Source organism: Propithecus coquereli, unplaced genomic scaffold, assembly GCF_000956105.1.
Source record: "Propithecus coquereli isolate 6110/MARCELLA unplaced genomic scaffold, Pcoq_1.0 Scaffold10, whole genome shotgun sequence".
NCBI lineage: Eukaryota > Metazoa > Chordata > Mammalia > Primates > Indriidae > Propithecus > Propithecus coquereli.
The window spans coordinates 2,361,103-2,379,134 of NW_012133858.1; the positions used below are offsets into that span (position 1 = coordinate 2,361,103).

The 18,032-nt window shown below is 37.7% G+C and overlaps 1 protein-coding gene across 1 annotated transcript in view; it reads left to right on the forward strand.

Moving 5' to 3' along the window:
- Window positions 1-16,501, forward strand: part of GTF2E1 (general transcription factor IIE, polypeptide 1, alpha 56kDa) — a 36,601-nt gene extending 20,100 nt beyond the window's left edge. Inside the window, exons 3-5 of the mRNA XM_012640351.1 lie at window positions 4,910-5,111; window positions 11,428-11,669; window positions 15,838-16,501. Coding sequence (XP_012495805.1) covers window positions 4,910-5,111; window positions 11,428-11,669; window positions 15,838-16,265 — 872 coding nt within the window. The 3' untranslated portion in view covers window positions 16,266-16,501. The remainder of the gene's footprint in view (window positions 1-4,909; window positions 5,112-11,427; window positions 11,670-15,837) is intronic.
- The last annotated feature ends 1,531 nt before the right edge of the window (window positions 16,502-18,032 follow it).

An 18,032-nucleotide genomic window follows, 5' to 3' on the forward strand; every position in this document is an offset into this window, starting at 1 on the left:
TGGATTTTTTAGAGTCCAAGAAGAAAAATAAATTCTACATTTGGCTTTTGACAGGCTGCTTCTCATTTACAACTTGTGTTTTTGTGATAAACGTAGGACTCATAGATGTAAGGCTAACTTTTCCTTTTGTAATGTTTGCCAGACATGGTAATTATTGGGAGACTATTCTCCATGGGTCTCTCACATGTTATGCATGTCTTGCAAGCAAGGCTGCTGACTGACTGCCTTTTTTCTGAACTTTTTCAAGGATGTTTGTATAGCAAGCAGCCTTAAAAGATAGAGATATTATTTCTCTTGAGAGCAAAGAGCAGATTTGCTTACTGTCCAGTATAATGAAAATAGTTTATCCCTCTAGAGTCTGTTTACTTAAGTTCGGTATAGTAAAGATAATGTCACCCTCCAGAGCAGAGGATTGGAATGCTTATGCTCATTATAAAAGATTTGAATTCCTTTTAAGCTCAGGCTTTCTTTCCTCTAACACAGCCTATTGCATGAACAGTTGTCACTGGCCCTCTTGTGTCACCCCCATGGGAATTGGGACGCAGGGAACTGGCTCAAATACTAACACTGACTACTGCTGTTGCCATGAGTAATGAAGTTCTTTGTCTCTGAACTAGGAGTCTCATGGCTTCTGCCAGCATTTACAGTGGCAGAATAACTTGTTAGCTTGAAAGTAGGGTAAAATCTCAGACCCTTCAGTTCTTGATAGTAATTTAAAAGCTGCTCTTTTCAGACCTGCAAAATGAGCACTTCAATAAGTATCTCTTGTTAAATCTGGATGAGACTAGAATTCAGGTTCCTTATGACTATATACTATGTTCATTTTCTCCCTATTCTTTTTCATGAAAATAAATTTACTTAAGTTAAAGGACTGTCATGAGATTGTCCTTCTCTGAAATAATGGTGTTAACAGTGTTCTGTCTCTTTTCCCAAAATAAAAGCATAGCTGTTTTATGGAGATGAGCTACGCTGACAAGCATGTCGATTTGTTTATTAAAGCTGAAATTTGGAATATATATAGTCTTTTTTTTTTTTTTTTACTGGTCAAGTGAAGCAGTATATATATTGTCTTTAAAGAAGAAATGGATGATTTGGGAGGACATTTTTTAAGAATTTGGATATAACATGAATTTTTAATGATAAACTAATAAACTAGATAAATAATAAAACAATATGTTGGATAGTGACAATGTTAGTGAAATGTTAGTGACAATGATAGTGAAAAAGAAAAGGAAAGAGAATGGGATTGTTGAGGTAGACAGGACAATGTTGAAATTTTAGATAATGTTGGCTAGGGAAGGCCTTATTGAGGTGACTTTTGAGTAAAGACCTGAGAGTAAGCTAGGAGATTAGCCAGTTGACTGTCTGGAGGGCAAACATTCTGGGCAGAGGGAACAGCAGTGCCAAGGCTCTGTGCCAAAGGGTGCCTGATGGGAAACATTGAGAAGGCTGGCTTGTGATGCTTTGAAAACATCTAATGAGAGGGTTAGAGTACTGACTTTTTCTACCAGAGCGCTTGCTTTTATGTTTCTATATTAGGCACTTTTTTACTTGAGGAGTGATTTACCTTCATTTAAAAAACATTTGAAAGCTACTGAACTAGGTAACTTCTAAAGTATTCTCAGTTCTCATTGATAGTCTCTGTAAGTGCCCATCTTTCAACAGACAACTTAAATTCCACATCAGTGTGTTTTTCTAATTCAGCAGGTATTTGAGAGCAGTATTAGACTCTAATTTATGTGGTGTATGTTTTAACTTCCACATGGATTATATTCTTTATGTTTGTTGATGAGGCTGAGACAGTTTGGAACAGTTAGAGAATAATCTAAGATAATATACCATCTAAAGCCTCTCTAGCCAACTACTTACCCTTTGTTATTACCAAATATAAAAGCTGGTTTTTAATTCTTGTTGCCCTTGAAATATTAACACTGTACCATTTCCTTGAAACATTGTCCTGTCTTGCTGGTTTTACCATTTCTGTTTCTTAAGGAATCCGCTTTCTTTGGGTTTATACCTTGAGTGCCTATTCTTCTTACTCTTCTTAATCTCTTTGGATACTCTGGTCTACTTTATGGCTTCAGTTGCCACCTATATGTTGTTGATTCTCATATCAAAATTTCTAGTCTAAACCTCTCTCTTGAGCTCTAAGCTATAATAAGTTGGTTTTTAGTATATCCATTTTGATCTTTAAAGCAATTTAATATCTTCTACCTACAAAGAAAAATGAACTTGTTCTTTCTTTATTTTGGTAAATGGTATTCTTGTCCAGTTGGTTATGCTAGAATCTTTATGTTGATGTCCATTAGTCAAAGACCATCAGGTACACACCTGCTGTAAACAAAGGTAGGTTTATCGATAATTTCTGCAGCAAGGGAAGCTACATACCATGGGGAACCATGGAATATCAGTGAGACAGTGCTGGACAAACCTAGAGAATTTGGGCTTTTGTTGGGTAATTTTGGAGAGGAATCAGGGAGGTGGTGAATGTTTGCTCTGGTTTGGGTGCTATGAAGAAGTGGGGATAATTCTTGACTGGCTGTCTTAATAAATCTTATCTAAGAGGTGAGAAGAACAGGGCCAGGCTAAAACTGATTGATAAAGAAGCAGTAGTCACTTGTGCTGGCTGGGCTTTTTTGTGGTTTGTGTAGAGTCCTTGCTTTTGTCTGTTGTCAGATGTGATTCCACAGTGGCTCTGTTTTGTCTCATTTCCATCGTGGTCACAGAAGACCTTATCTGATATTGGTGATCTGTGAGAATCTGTTTCACAGAAAATGCCACAGCCTAGCTATGAGTGCTGGGCCACCTCCTAGCTGTGGGGGGCTGCTTCTCTCTCTCTCTCTCTCTCTCTCTCTCTCTCTCTCTCTCATTAAGCATTTGGATACCAGGAAAATGTATTTTAGACAGGTATTTGAACAAGGAATTTACATGCTATTGGCTATTTCTGAGGGGGCAGTAAAGAAACTTATTCTACTGGGAATGTATCAGTTGGATCTAGTGTTACATTGAAACAGAGATGCCTAGGTTGTTTATTCTTTACCCAGTGAGGAAAGCCTGGTGGTGGGGTCAGGTATTGATCACATATGGGGCCTTTTAAAGCTATAATGTTTGAGTACTTAATATGTGCCAGGCACTAAGTACTTAGTATTTACTTAATGATCTCTTTTAATCCCTCAAGTAAATTGGGTCAGAAAGGAAGGATGCTTATCCCTGCCATTGGGACTAAGAACCGAACTGGAAATCCAAGTATGAATCTTGGTGTAGACTGTTAAGTAATGTTTAAGCGGGTGAGTTTTAGCATAATAGTTTGGATTGATTTGAATCCTATCCCCTTCCCTCTGCTAATAGTTGTCTGACCTTGAGCAAGTTATTTAACCCTTTAGAACCTTTGTATTTTACAGATTCAAATAGTTAATAGCTTCAGAGGGTGGTGATACCTGGCACTTAGTAAGCACTCAATATAAAATAGATGCTGTTACTTTCTTTCATTAGCTATGTGACTTTGGACAAATCACAAAACTGTTTAGAGCCTCAGTTCTGACAACACTTTACAGGATTGTATAAGTATCAAAAAGTGTATGTGAAAGCATTTTAGAAAGTGAAAGCATTATACAAATAAAGTAAATATTTAATGTTTAGTACATAGTCTCAAATGTTTGTGTTACCTTGACAGGTAAAGGACTTTGGTTGGGTTATGATATTTTGGAGCCAAATTATTTAGGATCTTAAATGTTAGGATGAAAAATTTAGATTTTATGCTATGGGCTTTAGAAATTCAGCTACCACATGGACTTTAGAGTTAGAGGATGAGATGACAAAAGTGGTGGCATAGGAAACTTGGAGAGGGAGAACCTAGAGGTTCAAAGACCAGATTTAGGAAGCCCTATCAGTTTAAATAATGGTGTCCTAGATTAGTGAAATGACAGTAGACATAAAAAATCTGAGACATTTCTAAGGAATTACTACAATTTAGTTACAAGTTGGATGTGAGGAAGATACTATAGAAATAAGAAAAATAAAGGCTTCTTGAACTTTAATTTTGGAAACAGATTCATTACATTTTTTTAGATATAAATGGGAGTAAGTGAAGAAATGGCCTTGTGACAAACAGGAGGATCAGAAACTTTTGGTTTTAGGTATTTATTTGGCTTTCCCTGTTATGTAGGCCCAAATGTATAATGTGTGAAAGAAAGCCATTGAGAAAGGGTATAAATTGTAGTGGTAATCAGTAAAGAATTTGCCTTTAAGTTAAATAAATATATGCTAGAAATGCGATTAAAAACTGCTTGCTGAAGTTAGAGTTGAAATTACTTTGAAATGTATCAAAAATGATAGATGAGGCCAGGCGCGGTGGCTCAGGCCTGTAATCCTAGCACTCTGGGAGGCTGAGATGGGTGGATCGTTTGAGCTCAGGGGTTCAAGACCAGCCTGAGCAAGAGTGAGACCCTGTCTCTACTAAAAATAGAAAGAAATTAGCTGGACAACTAAAAACATATATAGAAAAAATTAGCCAGGCGTGGTGGCGCATGCCTGTAGTCCCAGCTACTGGGGAGGCTGAGGCAGTAGGATTGCTTGAGCCCAGGAGTTTGAGGTTGCTGTGAGCTAGGCTGATGCCATGGGACACTAGCCCGGGCAACAGAGTAAGACTGTCTCAAAAAAAAAAAAAAAAAAAAAAGATAGATAGATAGAGGGATGGATGTGTGATGAATCAAATATAGCAAGATGTTAATGATAGAATCTGGATGGTAGGTACATGGGTGTTTACTACAAAATTTTTTCAACTGTTCTGTATGTTTAAAGGTTTTAATAATAAAATGTTGGGGGAGGGCTGGAGGTATAAACTGTTTGCTCTAAAGGCTTATCTTAAATATTTCACCTCCCTGACCTGAGACTTTTGGTTTCTCTGTAGGAACTTTCCGCTGTACTTTTTGCCATACAGAGGTAGAGGAGGATGAATCAGCAATGCCCAAAAAAGATGCACGCACACTTTTGGCAAGGTTTAATGAACAAATTGAGCCCATTTACGCATTGCTTCGGGAGACAGAGGATGTGAACTTGGCCTATGAAATACTTGAGCCAGAACCCACAGAAATCCCGGCCCTGAAACAAAGGTGAGTGTAGGCTCTGTGCTTTTACTTAGAGCACTTTTAAACCTATCCTTGTTTTAACTAACTGTACTTTGGAGAGCAAGAGTGGGTAAGTAATTTACAAGGAGGCTAAAGACTATAATGTTACAGAGGTTCTAAGCTCCGCCATACTTGTCTTATTAACTTGTGCCCGTGATGAAATTTGATTGTTCTGAATGCAGAACAGTGTGGGCCTTAGGCAATAATGTCTAAGTAGTCAGTTTTGACTTCAAGTACTCACTCTGCTTGGACCTTCAGCAACTCAACCAATTGTTGGCTAATCCTAAATTAGTTGTGCCTCTTGGGGATATTTGAATTTTCCTAGCCAACTTCTGAAGGCTGAAATTCTTTAGGGAATTCAGCATTTTCTTTTTTTATTTGTGAAGCATATTAAGCACAATTTCTTGCCTTTCTTAGTTTTAAATGCAAATTCCTTGAAAGTATAGTAGATGTTACCTATGGGTTCAGATATCTGACAGTGGCTCCCTATTTTATCTGTGTTCCCTAATGTTTAAATTGCAGGGGTAGCTTGAGTTTTGCCATGCTATAAAAAGTGGTTTATATATTCTTTTTTGAAAAGCATAAATGAGAATTGGGATCAGGGAATGCTCTTCTACCCTACCCAAAAACAATCCAGTTGTACAGAAAGTTTTGTGTCTGTCCAAGTTATTATGAATTTTCTCATCTAGCACCATGTGTCAGTTAGGCTGCCTTTGCCTGTTGGATAGAAAATCCAACTTTAGTTGGATCTAGAATCCTATCTATAAGTAGATGAAACAGTAAGAAAATTTGGTTTGCATGACCATAAGTCCTGAGGTAGTACAGTTCAGAATTGGTTAATTTCACAGCTCAATTATATGCTCAAGGACCTAGATTTGTTCCATCTTTATACTCTGCTGAACTCAGCCTGTTGGTTGTCCTCTTGGGATTATGAGAGGAGATAGCCTAAGGTGGATGAAAATGTCCAAATGCAAAAAGAGATCATCCCTTCCTTGTGTCCTATTTTGAGACTGGAGAAAGCTTTCCCAGAGGGCCTCCTTTATCCTATCTATCCCCCATAGTCTCACTGGCTAGAATTGCTGTATATGCTTATTTCTAAACCAGCATCTGGCAAAGGAATTGGGATCAAATGATTAGTACTTAGACTAATAAAGATTTATGTCCTTGGGCTGGGGAAGGTCCCAAAGTTGGAACAAATAGACATCAGTATTTGAATAAAGCCAATAAGCAAAGAAGGAGAAGAGCCACAGTTGCTAGGGAACTAGTATCATCCATATCACAGGCAGGCTTACATTTTTGTTAATGGTCATTTGGTCTCCTATGAAGAATTTATTTTTTTTATGTCTTTTTCTGTCCACTTAAATTATTCTGTGGCTCTAACACAAGCCTATGAGGAAAATTAATTTTATAAAAATACATAATTCTCTAAGCTTATGCGTTATTTCATGCTGAAGTATGATTCAGCATACTCTCTGGTTGCTTTCTACATAATATAATACTATCTGATTATTCTTGTATTTCCTTTTCTACCTATAGTTATTTGTCCTGTTTATCAAGATGCTTCCCTGCTACAGTAGCATTCGGTCACCACCACCACATGCATCCTGCCTCTAATGTTCCCCACCTACCACAGTCCAGCTTCCATTCCAGGATCTTTATTTATATATCTCTCACTCTGTGCCTGAGACAAGTCTTAGTGGTATAGTGACATCAGAGGCTCTACAAGCAGCTTGCTATATCAAGTCACCTTCTTCTCACGGAATGATGGTGACTCCAGGGATGAAGAAAAATCAGGAAGTAGAGTAAATAAACTGATCAGGAAAAAATATACCTAACAGCCCAACCACTAAGGAAGAAGGGAGTAAATGGGGGCAGGAAAGAAAGACAGAATGGGGTTCCTGGAGCTGCCAGCTAGAACAAAGTATAGTTGTTTCCATGTGGTCAGAGGAAAAATCATTGGAGCTAGGTTAGACAGTGTTACCCTGCCTAAGATGGTGTTATCAAGCATTTGACAAGCTCCACTGCCCAGATATAACATCCTGCAAGTGGTATTGATTTGGCCTTTCTGAACTATAGGAGCATAAAGTTCTATAATAGCCAATCCTGCCCCAAGGATTTAATAGTCCATCCTGCCTCAGTTCAGAACAGAAGCACTGGGAGAGTGGTATGGGAGTGCAGGGATGATAGTTTGATGTTTTTTGTTGTTGTTGTTGTTGTTGTTTTTTAACTAAGTGGTATCATGGTTAGTTTGGTTACTGGTCTATAATCAGTTAAATTCCAGCTTATGCCTAGACCAGGAACCAGACTACCTCTGCAGAACTGTCAGTAGGCCTAACCCAAGAGCTGATGGACAGTGCTAGCCTTTTAGCAAGTCAATCCAGTGGTGATATTTAAAGTCTTCATGTGTTAGGGTGGAAAGCTCACTAGGTGATTATGGCACGGGGAGAGAAAGATGTCTCACACAGAGATTAGGATATATAAAAGTAAAAAAATTTATTTTATCTTCTTAAAGGAGAGAGAGTGAGAGAGTGAAAGAGAGAGGAAGTGGGGGAGAGCAGGGAGACGGCATGGCATCCCAAAGAAAGAGAAGGCGGTGGCAGCACTGAGGCTACTTGGTGATTTTAAGGGGTATGAAGGAAAAAAAATAGTGATGGCTGTCAGTTGATAACAAAAGTGGCAGAATGTCAAAGTCCAAGAGTTGACTTCCCTGCCTTTCCTTGGAGACAGGATTATCAGGATTATAGTAGGCGATGTGACTCTACCCTCGAGATACGGTTGAGGCTGTAGCTTGTTCTCCTGCTGTTTACTCAGGAATTCTGTAAAAGCAGATTCTCAAGAAAATGATTTTGAAAGAGAGATTTACATCTCTTTTCTGTCTATTCAGCTCATTCCAGAAGTTGTAGAAAACAGAACTCCTGCAGGGTGCCTGTTAGTGAGAGAACTCGTAGGATTGCTCTTTGACTGTTACTGGGGAAATTGCGGGATTAGGTATTTTCCTGTTATTTTTGCAAGGCTGCCCCTTTCACCTGTTTTTCAGAAATGGAATTCCTTGCCCGCAACCTACCCTTTTCCATCATCTCTTAACACTCACCTTAAAGATCTTTAAAAATTTAGTTTTGAAATAATATTCCTTTCTCACCTCTGAGTAAGAGTTATACCTTTTTAAAAAAGTTCTAAAATTTCTTAAATAATGTAAAAAGACTCAAACATGAATTGCCATTTTTGTCATCTTCAATTAAAACCTGTACATTCTCTCTGTAGAAGAAATTAAAGTATCAGAAGGATGAATCTAGATACATCTCATGTAGATTTTCTTTATTGTCACATTGGCTAGTGATTTAGATTTGTCTGTATCGGTCTTGAAGGTAGAAACAAAAATCTGTGGAATCAACCCTCTGTGGTTAAAAATATAATGTTTTAAAAATTATTCCCCCCCCCAAAAAAATTGTTCCAAATTTTAAAATTTGTTTGATTTGTGATCAAATGTTTCCTGCCTTACACTAGAATAAAACCCATCTTGAATTTCTATAATGGAATACTAAAAACAAAAGACTTTAAAAAAGTAGTCTTTTGTTAACTTTTATTTTAATTTTCTTGTTCTTTCTCTCTAGTTTTCTTGTTTTTCTCTACTCAAAGTACTTCATACCTTCATGAGACAGTCTTCAGGGTTAATGCTAAAGATAAAGGATAGAGGAAAACTATGTGTTCAGATTATATATAGAGAGAAACAGAATAGCCTCAGAAAGAGTGAGTGAGTCACTTAAGAGTCTGGATGAAGGAAAGACAGATAAGGTTGTAGTTGGCCAGATCAGAGCTAGAGAAATTGCCTTTTCTGTGTCTCCCAAGTGTGGTTAGCTAACTCAGGGAGACACATTTTGGGACAGAGAGGTATGTAGAGCAGGCTCAGCACAGCACAATAAGGATGTTGGCTGAGGATAGAAGGGGCATGGAAAGGAGTAAGGGAGACAAATGAGTGAGGGAAGAGAGGCTCAGAATGTAGAGTATGCACAGAAGCATACAAAACCAGAAGAGGCCAAGAGATAAGAGAAAAAAGTGAATGCTGAGGGACACCAAGATTCAAAAAGCCAACCTACACAAAGTAAGCAGAGTCAGATTGCATTGAAGGCAGCCACACAACCTCTGAGAAAACAACACAGGAACAGGTAGAAGATAGAGAATGACTAGGGACAGATGCTGTTAAATTAGACAAAAAGGAAGTTGTGCAAAAAGTAACATCAGATGAATGCAGAAAGAAATAGAAGGTAGAAAGAAACCAATTATTTGTGACTATAGCATAAGACTTCAAAATATAGCAAGACAAATAGATGGATTGGGTATATTTAGAGAGAGATGCCTCATAGGCTTAGACTTAGAGTGGAGAGCAAATGAGACAAAAGAAGTGATTGACACATGGAACAGATAGAACAAGCATCGGAAGGAAGGGATATAGGAAAGTGCTTTACAAAGTAGTCCTGGGTACAGAGCTAGAATAATGAAAAGAATGCAGAGGCAGTAGCGGGAAGGCATGGATTAAATGACTGGATCAGTGTGGATTGGACAACTGGAAAGAGTGTATTTTTTTTATTGCAAAAGTAGCGGTGGCCCTGTAGGTATCCAGAGGCAGGGTGGGAGGGATGGGATGAGCCAGGGTTACCTGCAGAGGATGGTCAGAAACACAGCGTTGTTAGGGACAGATGTAATGGGCCAATCACATACACAGACAGAGGTTTACATCAGAGAAACCTCAGTTAAGCATGAGCTAGAAAGCCCCAGTAGATATGAAGTGAGCCCAGAAAAAAGTGAAGAGCAATGTAGTAAACCGAGATGAATGAAGTAAGGCTAAAGTAAGGGCAAAATAGTAAATGGCTTAGGGAGGAGAGAAGACAAAGTATTAGTTAGATTCGGAATGAGACAGGGCTTCGCATAGGAGATGGTCCAGGATCCATGGAAGAGATTGAGAGAAAAATGGAGAAGTAAAGGAGAAACATGAGGCTAAGAGAGTCAGTCAGGGGATGCTGCAGGGAACACAGCAAAAGGTATGGGGTGAGCAGGTAGTTCAAGAAATGTGAAGAGAGTTTATGAGATAAAACACAGATGTCTGAACAGAGAGGGAGGGAGAGTCATGCATAGAAGTTGAAGCAGAAAGCATCAGTAGCAGGCAGAGCAAGACAAGACGTGAGCTCAGACACAGAATCACGCATATTCAAAAGAATTTGGAGCAGATTGAGAGTGAAACAAGCAGGTACAATGGAACAGTGGAAAGATGAAAACTTGGCCTGACTCATAGAGATGCGGGAGGATAAGTGACTAAACAGGCTAACAGGAAAGAAGATCATGGGTAGTAGAAGTAAAAAGTAAAACAAAATAGTCTGAGAAACAGATCATAGTGCAAGGTAGGGATGTCAGTGTAGATGTGGAGACAGAAAGATACAACTCAATAGAAAAGAGGCTAGTCCATGCAGAAGGGTATGCCTTACTCGGTGAGTGGCGAGAGAACTTAATTCGCAAGCTTTTTCCATGGTCAGCACCCAAATGAAAGGAAAAGGCATACAGAACCACTTTGAATTATTCTGGGTTGAGCTGAGAGAATATTTTTATTAATAATACAACATTTGTTTTATTTTGTTTTGTTTTTGTTTTTTAAACAAAATACTCATGAAGAGTATTACTGGAAGATATTTTTGCCAGATCTAGTGTTTCTAAGTGGATTATGTCACCATATCATTCTCCCCCTGCAAGTAGATTTATTGAAACATCTTACTCTATAAAACTTCAGTCATTTATGTATACCAAAGCTGCGGACTCCAACCCCCGGGCTGTGGACTGGGCCACAGAGCTCTGCACCCTCCCACCTACTTCAGAAAAATTGTCTTCCACGAAACGTGGGAGGGGGGCGCACAGCAGGAGGTGAGCGGTGGGCAAGGCAGTGAAGCTTCATCTGTATTTACAGCCACTCCCCATCACTGGCATCACCACCTGAGCTCCTCCCTTTACTGCCAACCAGTCTGTGAAAAAATTGTCTTCCATTAAAACGGTCCCTGGTGCCAAAAAGGTTGGGGACCACTGCACCAGAGGAGCCAGTGCTTAAGGAACTTAAATGTAAATATGATGCATTGTTCTAACTCATACAACTTTCACCCTGAAGTATAGAAGATGTTTCTTAGAATTATTAAAGCGTGCGTGCATGATTGCTAGCTAGCATTTTTTAATAATATTTCAGTAACCACCCACCTATCCTTCTTTTTTAACACCAAGACTTTAATTTTTCTTTTTCCTGTCCTGCTCTAATCTTTTTATATAGCAAGGACCGTGCAGCACCTACTGCTGGAGCGGCTGGCCTGGCAGGTGGGCACCACCGGGAAGCATGGACCACCAAAGGTCCCTCTTATGAGGACTTATACACTCAGAATGTTGTCATTAACATGGACGACCAAGAAGATCTTCATCGAGCCTCACTGGAGGGGAAATCTGCCAAAGAGAGGCCCATTTGGTTGAGAGAGAGCACTGTCCAAGGGGCATATAGTTCTGAAGAGATGAAAGAAGGTAAGAGTAGAAGTAGTCAGTAAAATGGATTTGTCTTGGGTTCATTATATCTCGGCTTGGTGGGAAACAGGCCAGTTCTTAGTTTCATTGATAATCCACTGTACTTGTTTTAAAAAACAATTAATTGCATTATATCAGGAAGTAAGAAATTGAGCAATAAGTATAAAAAACAACCAGTGTACTTATACTATTCTTCATCTTAGTGGAAATAACAAATAGCCTTTTAAATCTCTGTTTTATTTTATTTATTTTTTTGAGACAGAGTCTCACTCTGTTACCCCGGCTAGAGTGCAGTGGCATCATCATAGCTCACTGCAGTCTAAAACTCCTGGGGTCAAACGACCCTCCCGCCTCAGCCTCCTAGAGTGCTAGGATTACAGGCGTGAGCCACTGTGCCCGGCCTGAATCTCTATTTTTAGATTTGAAAAATTGCCATCTCTTCATCTTAATTTCTTGGAAAAGTGCTATTGTGTTCAAGGTGGCCATATTCACCTCTTCTGCAATCTTTTATTGTCCTAATTTATGTGCGTTTTATTTTTCTGAACTGGGAGGCAAAACTATACTCCAAACTTTTTAAGATGTCTCCTCAAAACACCAAGGAGTTTGTGCTGCCTGAAATATATTCAAAGATGTACCACATGTGTAAAGTATTGAGCATTCTCACAGTCCAAGAAGATTTAAGTTTTAGTTTAAATCACTGGATTCAAGACTGGGTGATGATGATTTAGGACTATGTAGAAAATGGAAGGCTGAGACTGGACAAAGATGATTCAAACTGGAAAGCAGAAGAGAATGGGAGTCTGTACCTCTGGTTGCATATTATCAGCATGTGAATTTACATGCTGCTATTCCCAGGTTTATATATCATTGCTAACTTATCACCTGAGAGTATGGTTCTTTAATGCTAAAGAATCATAAGTAACTGAAAACCGCTTGTCTTTTGAGCTGTCTCCTAACTTCTTTTTCCTTCATAATTAGCATTCAGCATTTATACTAGAAATTGTAAAAGTACTGTGGAGTTGGGTAGTGATGGTAAAAGCAGGTAATACCTCTACTGTGATTCTCTTAGATATTTAAATTCCAATAAGAAAAACGTTTTCCTTGGCAACAGTACTTTACTTTCTTTCCTCCTCTGATTAGCTTGCTATGTTTAGTTATTTTGATTCAAGTTGTTTTAGACTATATGGTGGTTAGACTGTATAATTATTTAATAGATTCGTTTTCCCCAGTTTGGCTTTTTGCTTGTTTTTGAGGTAACCAAACTTTCTTTTCTTTGAACTTAGAAACAAAATTGAATAAAATAAAACTTATTAACCAACATACTATGTTTACAATTCCTAGAATGATAGAATGTGAATCATATGGGTCTTAAAGAAATCATCTAGTCTACTCAATTAAGTTTTGTGAATATTTCTTTTTATATAAAATAGGATAGTATGTTGTTATATCTAAATTTGTCTTTGTAAAAAGTTTCACGATAGTAGAATAAGCTTTATCCAGTGAAACTATGAAGTGAGTTTTATTTGTCCTATAACTTAATTTTCCTCAAACTTCATCATGTTGATATCTTTTAGCATTTTTATAGACTTCAATCATATCCTCATAAATGTACTGAAAGTTCTAATTCATTCTGAATCTGCTTTCCTTATAAATAGTCCTCTTTCCCACCACCACCTCCATCTACAGTTTTTGTTGATTTTAATTCTTTCTTTGGACCATTTCCAATTGTAATATACTTTGGGACCAGTGACCAGAACGATACGTGTCGTTCATGCGTGAATTCATCATTAATGCTTTGAGTTTTATATCCAGTATCTTCTGGTTTTTACCAGACATTTTGCTTGTTGCTTTGATTTTGAAGGATGTTAAGACCTAAAACTTTAGAAACATGTGCAGGTACTTGTTAGGACCTCTCCTCCCTTGAACCCAATAGGTTGAATCAGTGTCTTTCAGTATATTTTAGAATATTTTTCTGTAGGCAGATTTTCTTACACTTGCCGGTATAGAAATAGATCTACTACCTTTCTGCCCACTTATTCATCCTTCAGCTCTTCCTGTACTTTTTGCTGCAGCTTCGCCTTTAAGCGCTCAGAATTGCTTAACATAATCAGTGAACTTGATAGTTTCATAGTATACATCTTCTTTGTAATTTATAACTCTATTAAATAAGACTCTTCCTAGAACTAATATTTATACTTTACCATCCAGAGCTTTGCTCATTTATCCCTGTTTTTTGTCTTCTGTCTTCATCCATAACAAAACAATTCCTTTGTTCTGTCAGAAATCTGTTAGATGCAACTTAGTTTATGAAACTAATTTACTTTTCCTCTAATTTTATATTTACTTTAAACATTACTGAAAATACTATACTGGTAGTATTAACCTATTTGGAGCATTCTTTTATAAGCAATTGTTGCCTTAGACACTTGCATGCATTCCTTTCCTTTTTTGTTATTGTTGAAATATTGCATTGGCAGTAAGAGCTCTAGGGAGGAAGTTCAGCCTTTGGCAATGTTTTGAAGTAGTTAAGTTTGATTTTTAACTCTCATTTTGACATCCATGTTATCAAAAGCCTTTTTGACTTTAACTTGTCAATTCCTATTTCCCTTTCTCTTATCTGCCTAGTATCTCTTCTACCAGTTCTGTACTTTCCAAAATGTCCAGGATTACAGCTAATCCATTCTAATGTGCTAATCAGAAGATGCTGTCACTTCATCCATGATCAGAACTGACCATTTTTGAGCCTTCTCTTGGTGATGGTAATGATAGATAACACTAATCTAAGCACTTCACAGAAATTCATCTAATCCCCACAGTAATCCAGTGATGTAAATACTCTTATTTTTTTCCCTTTCTGTACTTGAGAAAATTAAAGCAGAGAGAAATGAAATAACTTGGCCAAAGTCACACAGCTAATAAGTGTTAGGGTTTAAAGTGAGGAGACAGGTTTCAAACAACATTTTTAATCCTTTTATATATTTTAAATGACAGTATGTTTGGTAGTATTATCAGAATGCAGAATACAGCTGTTTTTCTTAAGTGTTTTATCTGCAATATATCACAGAAGATGTGTACATAAAATGATAGGTGTGTGGTGAGGTGAGAGAAGTTTTACTCCTAAATTTAGATTCCTTTTTTATAAAGAGTTCAAAGTATGCGTGGTTTGCTTTAGGAAAATGAAACTGCCATTTATTCACTCAGTCATCAAATATTTAGTGACAGGTACTCTCTAGGTACATGGGATAATATCAGTAAATAAAAAAAGATAAATATAAGTTGTGGTAGAACCTACATCCTTGGAAAGGGGGTTACAAAAACAATAGACATAAGTTATTTATTATGTTAGAAATTAAGTGCTATGGGGAAAAAATAGAGCCATTGGAAATGTAGGGATGGGGTGAATTAAAAGAAGGCAACATTTGAGTAAAGACGTGAGAGGCAGAAGACATTAGCACATTAGAATAGATTAGCTGTAACCCTGGACATTTTCGAAAGTGTAGAACTCCTAAGAAGAGATACTGGCCCATGGCCAGAGCTGTATGGATGCCTAGAGGAAAAATATTCCAGTCAGAGGAAAAAGACCATATAAAGGCTGTGAAGTAGGAGTCCAAAGAGGCCACTGTGGCTGGAGCAGAATAAGCAAGAAGAAGGAAGAGGTAGGTGGTCAGAAAGGGTTCCAGATGATGTGTAGGACCTTGGAGGCCACTGTAAAGCCTTTGGGTTTTACTCTGAGCAAGATGAGGAGCCACGTTTTGATTTGCTGTTATGCCGGCTACTACACTTAGTCCTTTATACACATTATTTCATATGTTCTTATCCAAAGCCTTAGAATATAGATGCTTTTATAACCCCGTTTTACAGAAAAAGATATTGAAGTTTAGAGATAACTTGCCCATGGTGGTACAGCTTGCATATAGAAGAACCAGAATTCAAATCCATGCTATATTACTCTTAAAACCTATGTATTTAACCATTATGCTATTTAAGCTCCAGTTGTACGAAACATTTGAATATCTTGTGGACTGCAGCTCAAGAAATGGAATTAGTGAAGTCTGTGTTATTTTATTAGATTGTTATATATTTAAATATATTAAAACCCTATTTTATTAGTTATAAAGGAATACCATTTATATTTAAGGATCCTGACTTTCTTAGTTTTACTCCCCAGGTGGCATAGATATGGATGCATTTCAGGAGCGTGAGGAAGGCCGTGCAGGGCCTGATGATAATGAGGAGGTCATGCGAGCGCTGCTTATTCATGAGAAGAAGACTCCCTCTGCCGCAGCTGCTTCAGTGGGGGCGGCCGCTCCTGTGACCGCTGCCAATGGCAGTGACTCAGAGAGTGAGACCAGTGAGTCAGATGAAGATTCTCCACCCCGTCCAGCGGCTGTGGCTATGCATCATCGGGAGGAGGACGAGGAGGATGATGAGGAGTTTGAAGAAGTAGCAGATGACCCCACTGTCATGGTGGCTGGCCGTCCATTCTCCTACAGTGAAGTGAGCCAACGGCCAGAGCTGGTGGCCCAGATGACACCAGAAGAAAAGGAAGCATACATAGCAATGGGACAACGCATGTTTGAGGACCTCTTTGAGTGAGCTATCCCTACCTTTTCCTTCTTTCTCTAATGCTCATTTCAAAAAGAAATTCCCCACCTTTGAAACAAAGTGTTTAAGTAACTTTCTTTCCCTCTTGATGTAAAGCACCCATTAACTTTGTGCAAAGAATAATGGAGAGAAAGTTTAATTTTTATGTCAAACTTTCCAGCAAGGTAGGTTGGCTATAAGCATTCCCTTCCCTGCTATTACTACAGTATTAATATTTTACTGTATTTCCTTATCTAATTTTTCCTTTCCTTTTGAAAGTCTTTCTCTCTCTTCTGAAATCAGTGAGGGGAGTCCATAGTATAAATTCTTCCTATCTGCCTGCAGAAGTCTACTACAATAGGTTACAATAATTCACTGATCACATCCTTTTTTATCTGCTCTAACTAAGCATTCCGAACAATTCCTTATATTGCTTCCAACCAAAGCAACTTGCCAACAGCAAAAAAAAAAAACTTCAAAACTTCCTCAAAATTTGAGTATTTGCTCAAAATTGAGGTTGGGGGGTCAATTCATAAGGGGAAATTGGAGTGTGTGTGGAACAGGGATGGATATGCCAGAGTCTCATGTTAGAACCAGAATTTGTGTCTTTAAAACTGACCCAACTGGTAGATTCTGTTGTTTTGTTTAATCCTTTTTGGTTTGGGCTTCACGTGATAGAAAACAGAAAGCATGCTTGCTAAACCCTTATGACGAAATTAGAAAAAACATAGACATAGAATAAGAAGTCCATATAAAGGATTGAAGAGTGGAGAGCATTGGGAACAGTGCCTTAGAGCTGCCTGAGTTTGATCTGATTTGGAAATCCTTTACGTAGAGGTGAGACTGGTCCTGGTTTTTTTCTCCCTTCTTCTATAGACCTCTTGTCAATGCTATAAATTGTTTCATGAGGCCATTCCAGCAGAAATCAGCATAGAATAATTGGTTACACCCTTCCCTCCTTCCCTTACCGCCCCCCAACATCATTGAAGGCTTTCTTTGTCTCACTTTTTGTTCTTGTCAGATGTGGTATTTTGAGTATTGTAACCTCAAGGAACAGTTTATTTTGGATTCTAATATGTAGCATGGTATTATTTCCTAAGGCAGAACTCTAAAACTAAAGAACTTTCATACAAGGGTCTATTACAATTGTATTTTTTGTAATATTTTTTCTTGCATTGTAATTTTTAAGTATTTATCATTTTATACTACACGTATGAAGTTAAGATAGCATTTTAGAGTATCTGAGCCTTGTATGAAGTGATGTTTCATTTACCTGGATTGTATTAATGACTGACTGTTGACAATAAATCTATTTTATACTGACTGAAATTTGTTAATTTCTGGTTCTGTAATATCTCAGAACATAATTAAAATGAATACTCTTCCCATTAAAAAATTTAAAGACTTTTTTCTCTTATTAGTCATATTATTTCTATTAATAATAATAGATGCATTATATGTGATCTAAATTTTTTCTGGCAATAAGTTGCCTTAAGAATGACCTTGATGTATGTATCTTGTATATGCGGAGTATTTCAACTTTCACATTTGATGTTAGCTAAAAGGTCAAGAAATGATGTTATTCAACTTTTAAACGTTGATTTTTAAGCTTTCATAGTTCTAGAAAGAAGCTAATTTAAATGATCAGATGTTAATTTTAGAATGTACTTAATTTTTAAAACTGTATGTTCTTGTGTGTATATGTGGAATTTGTCTTATGGAAAAATGTCACAAGTGAATACAGAAATATAAATAAGGGTATTCATTGCAGAAGTTTTT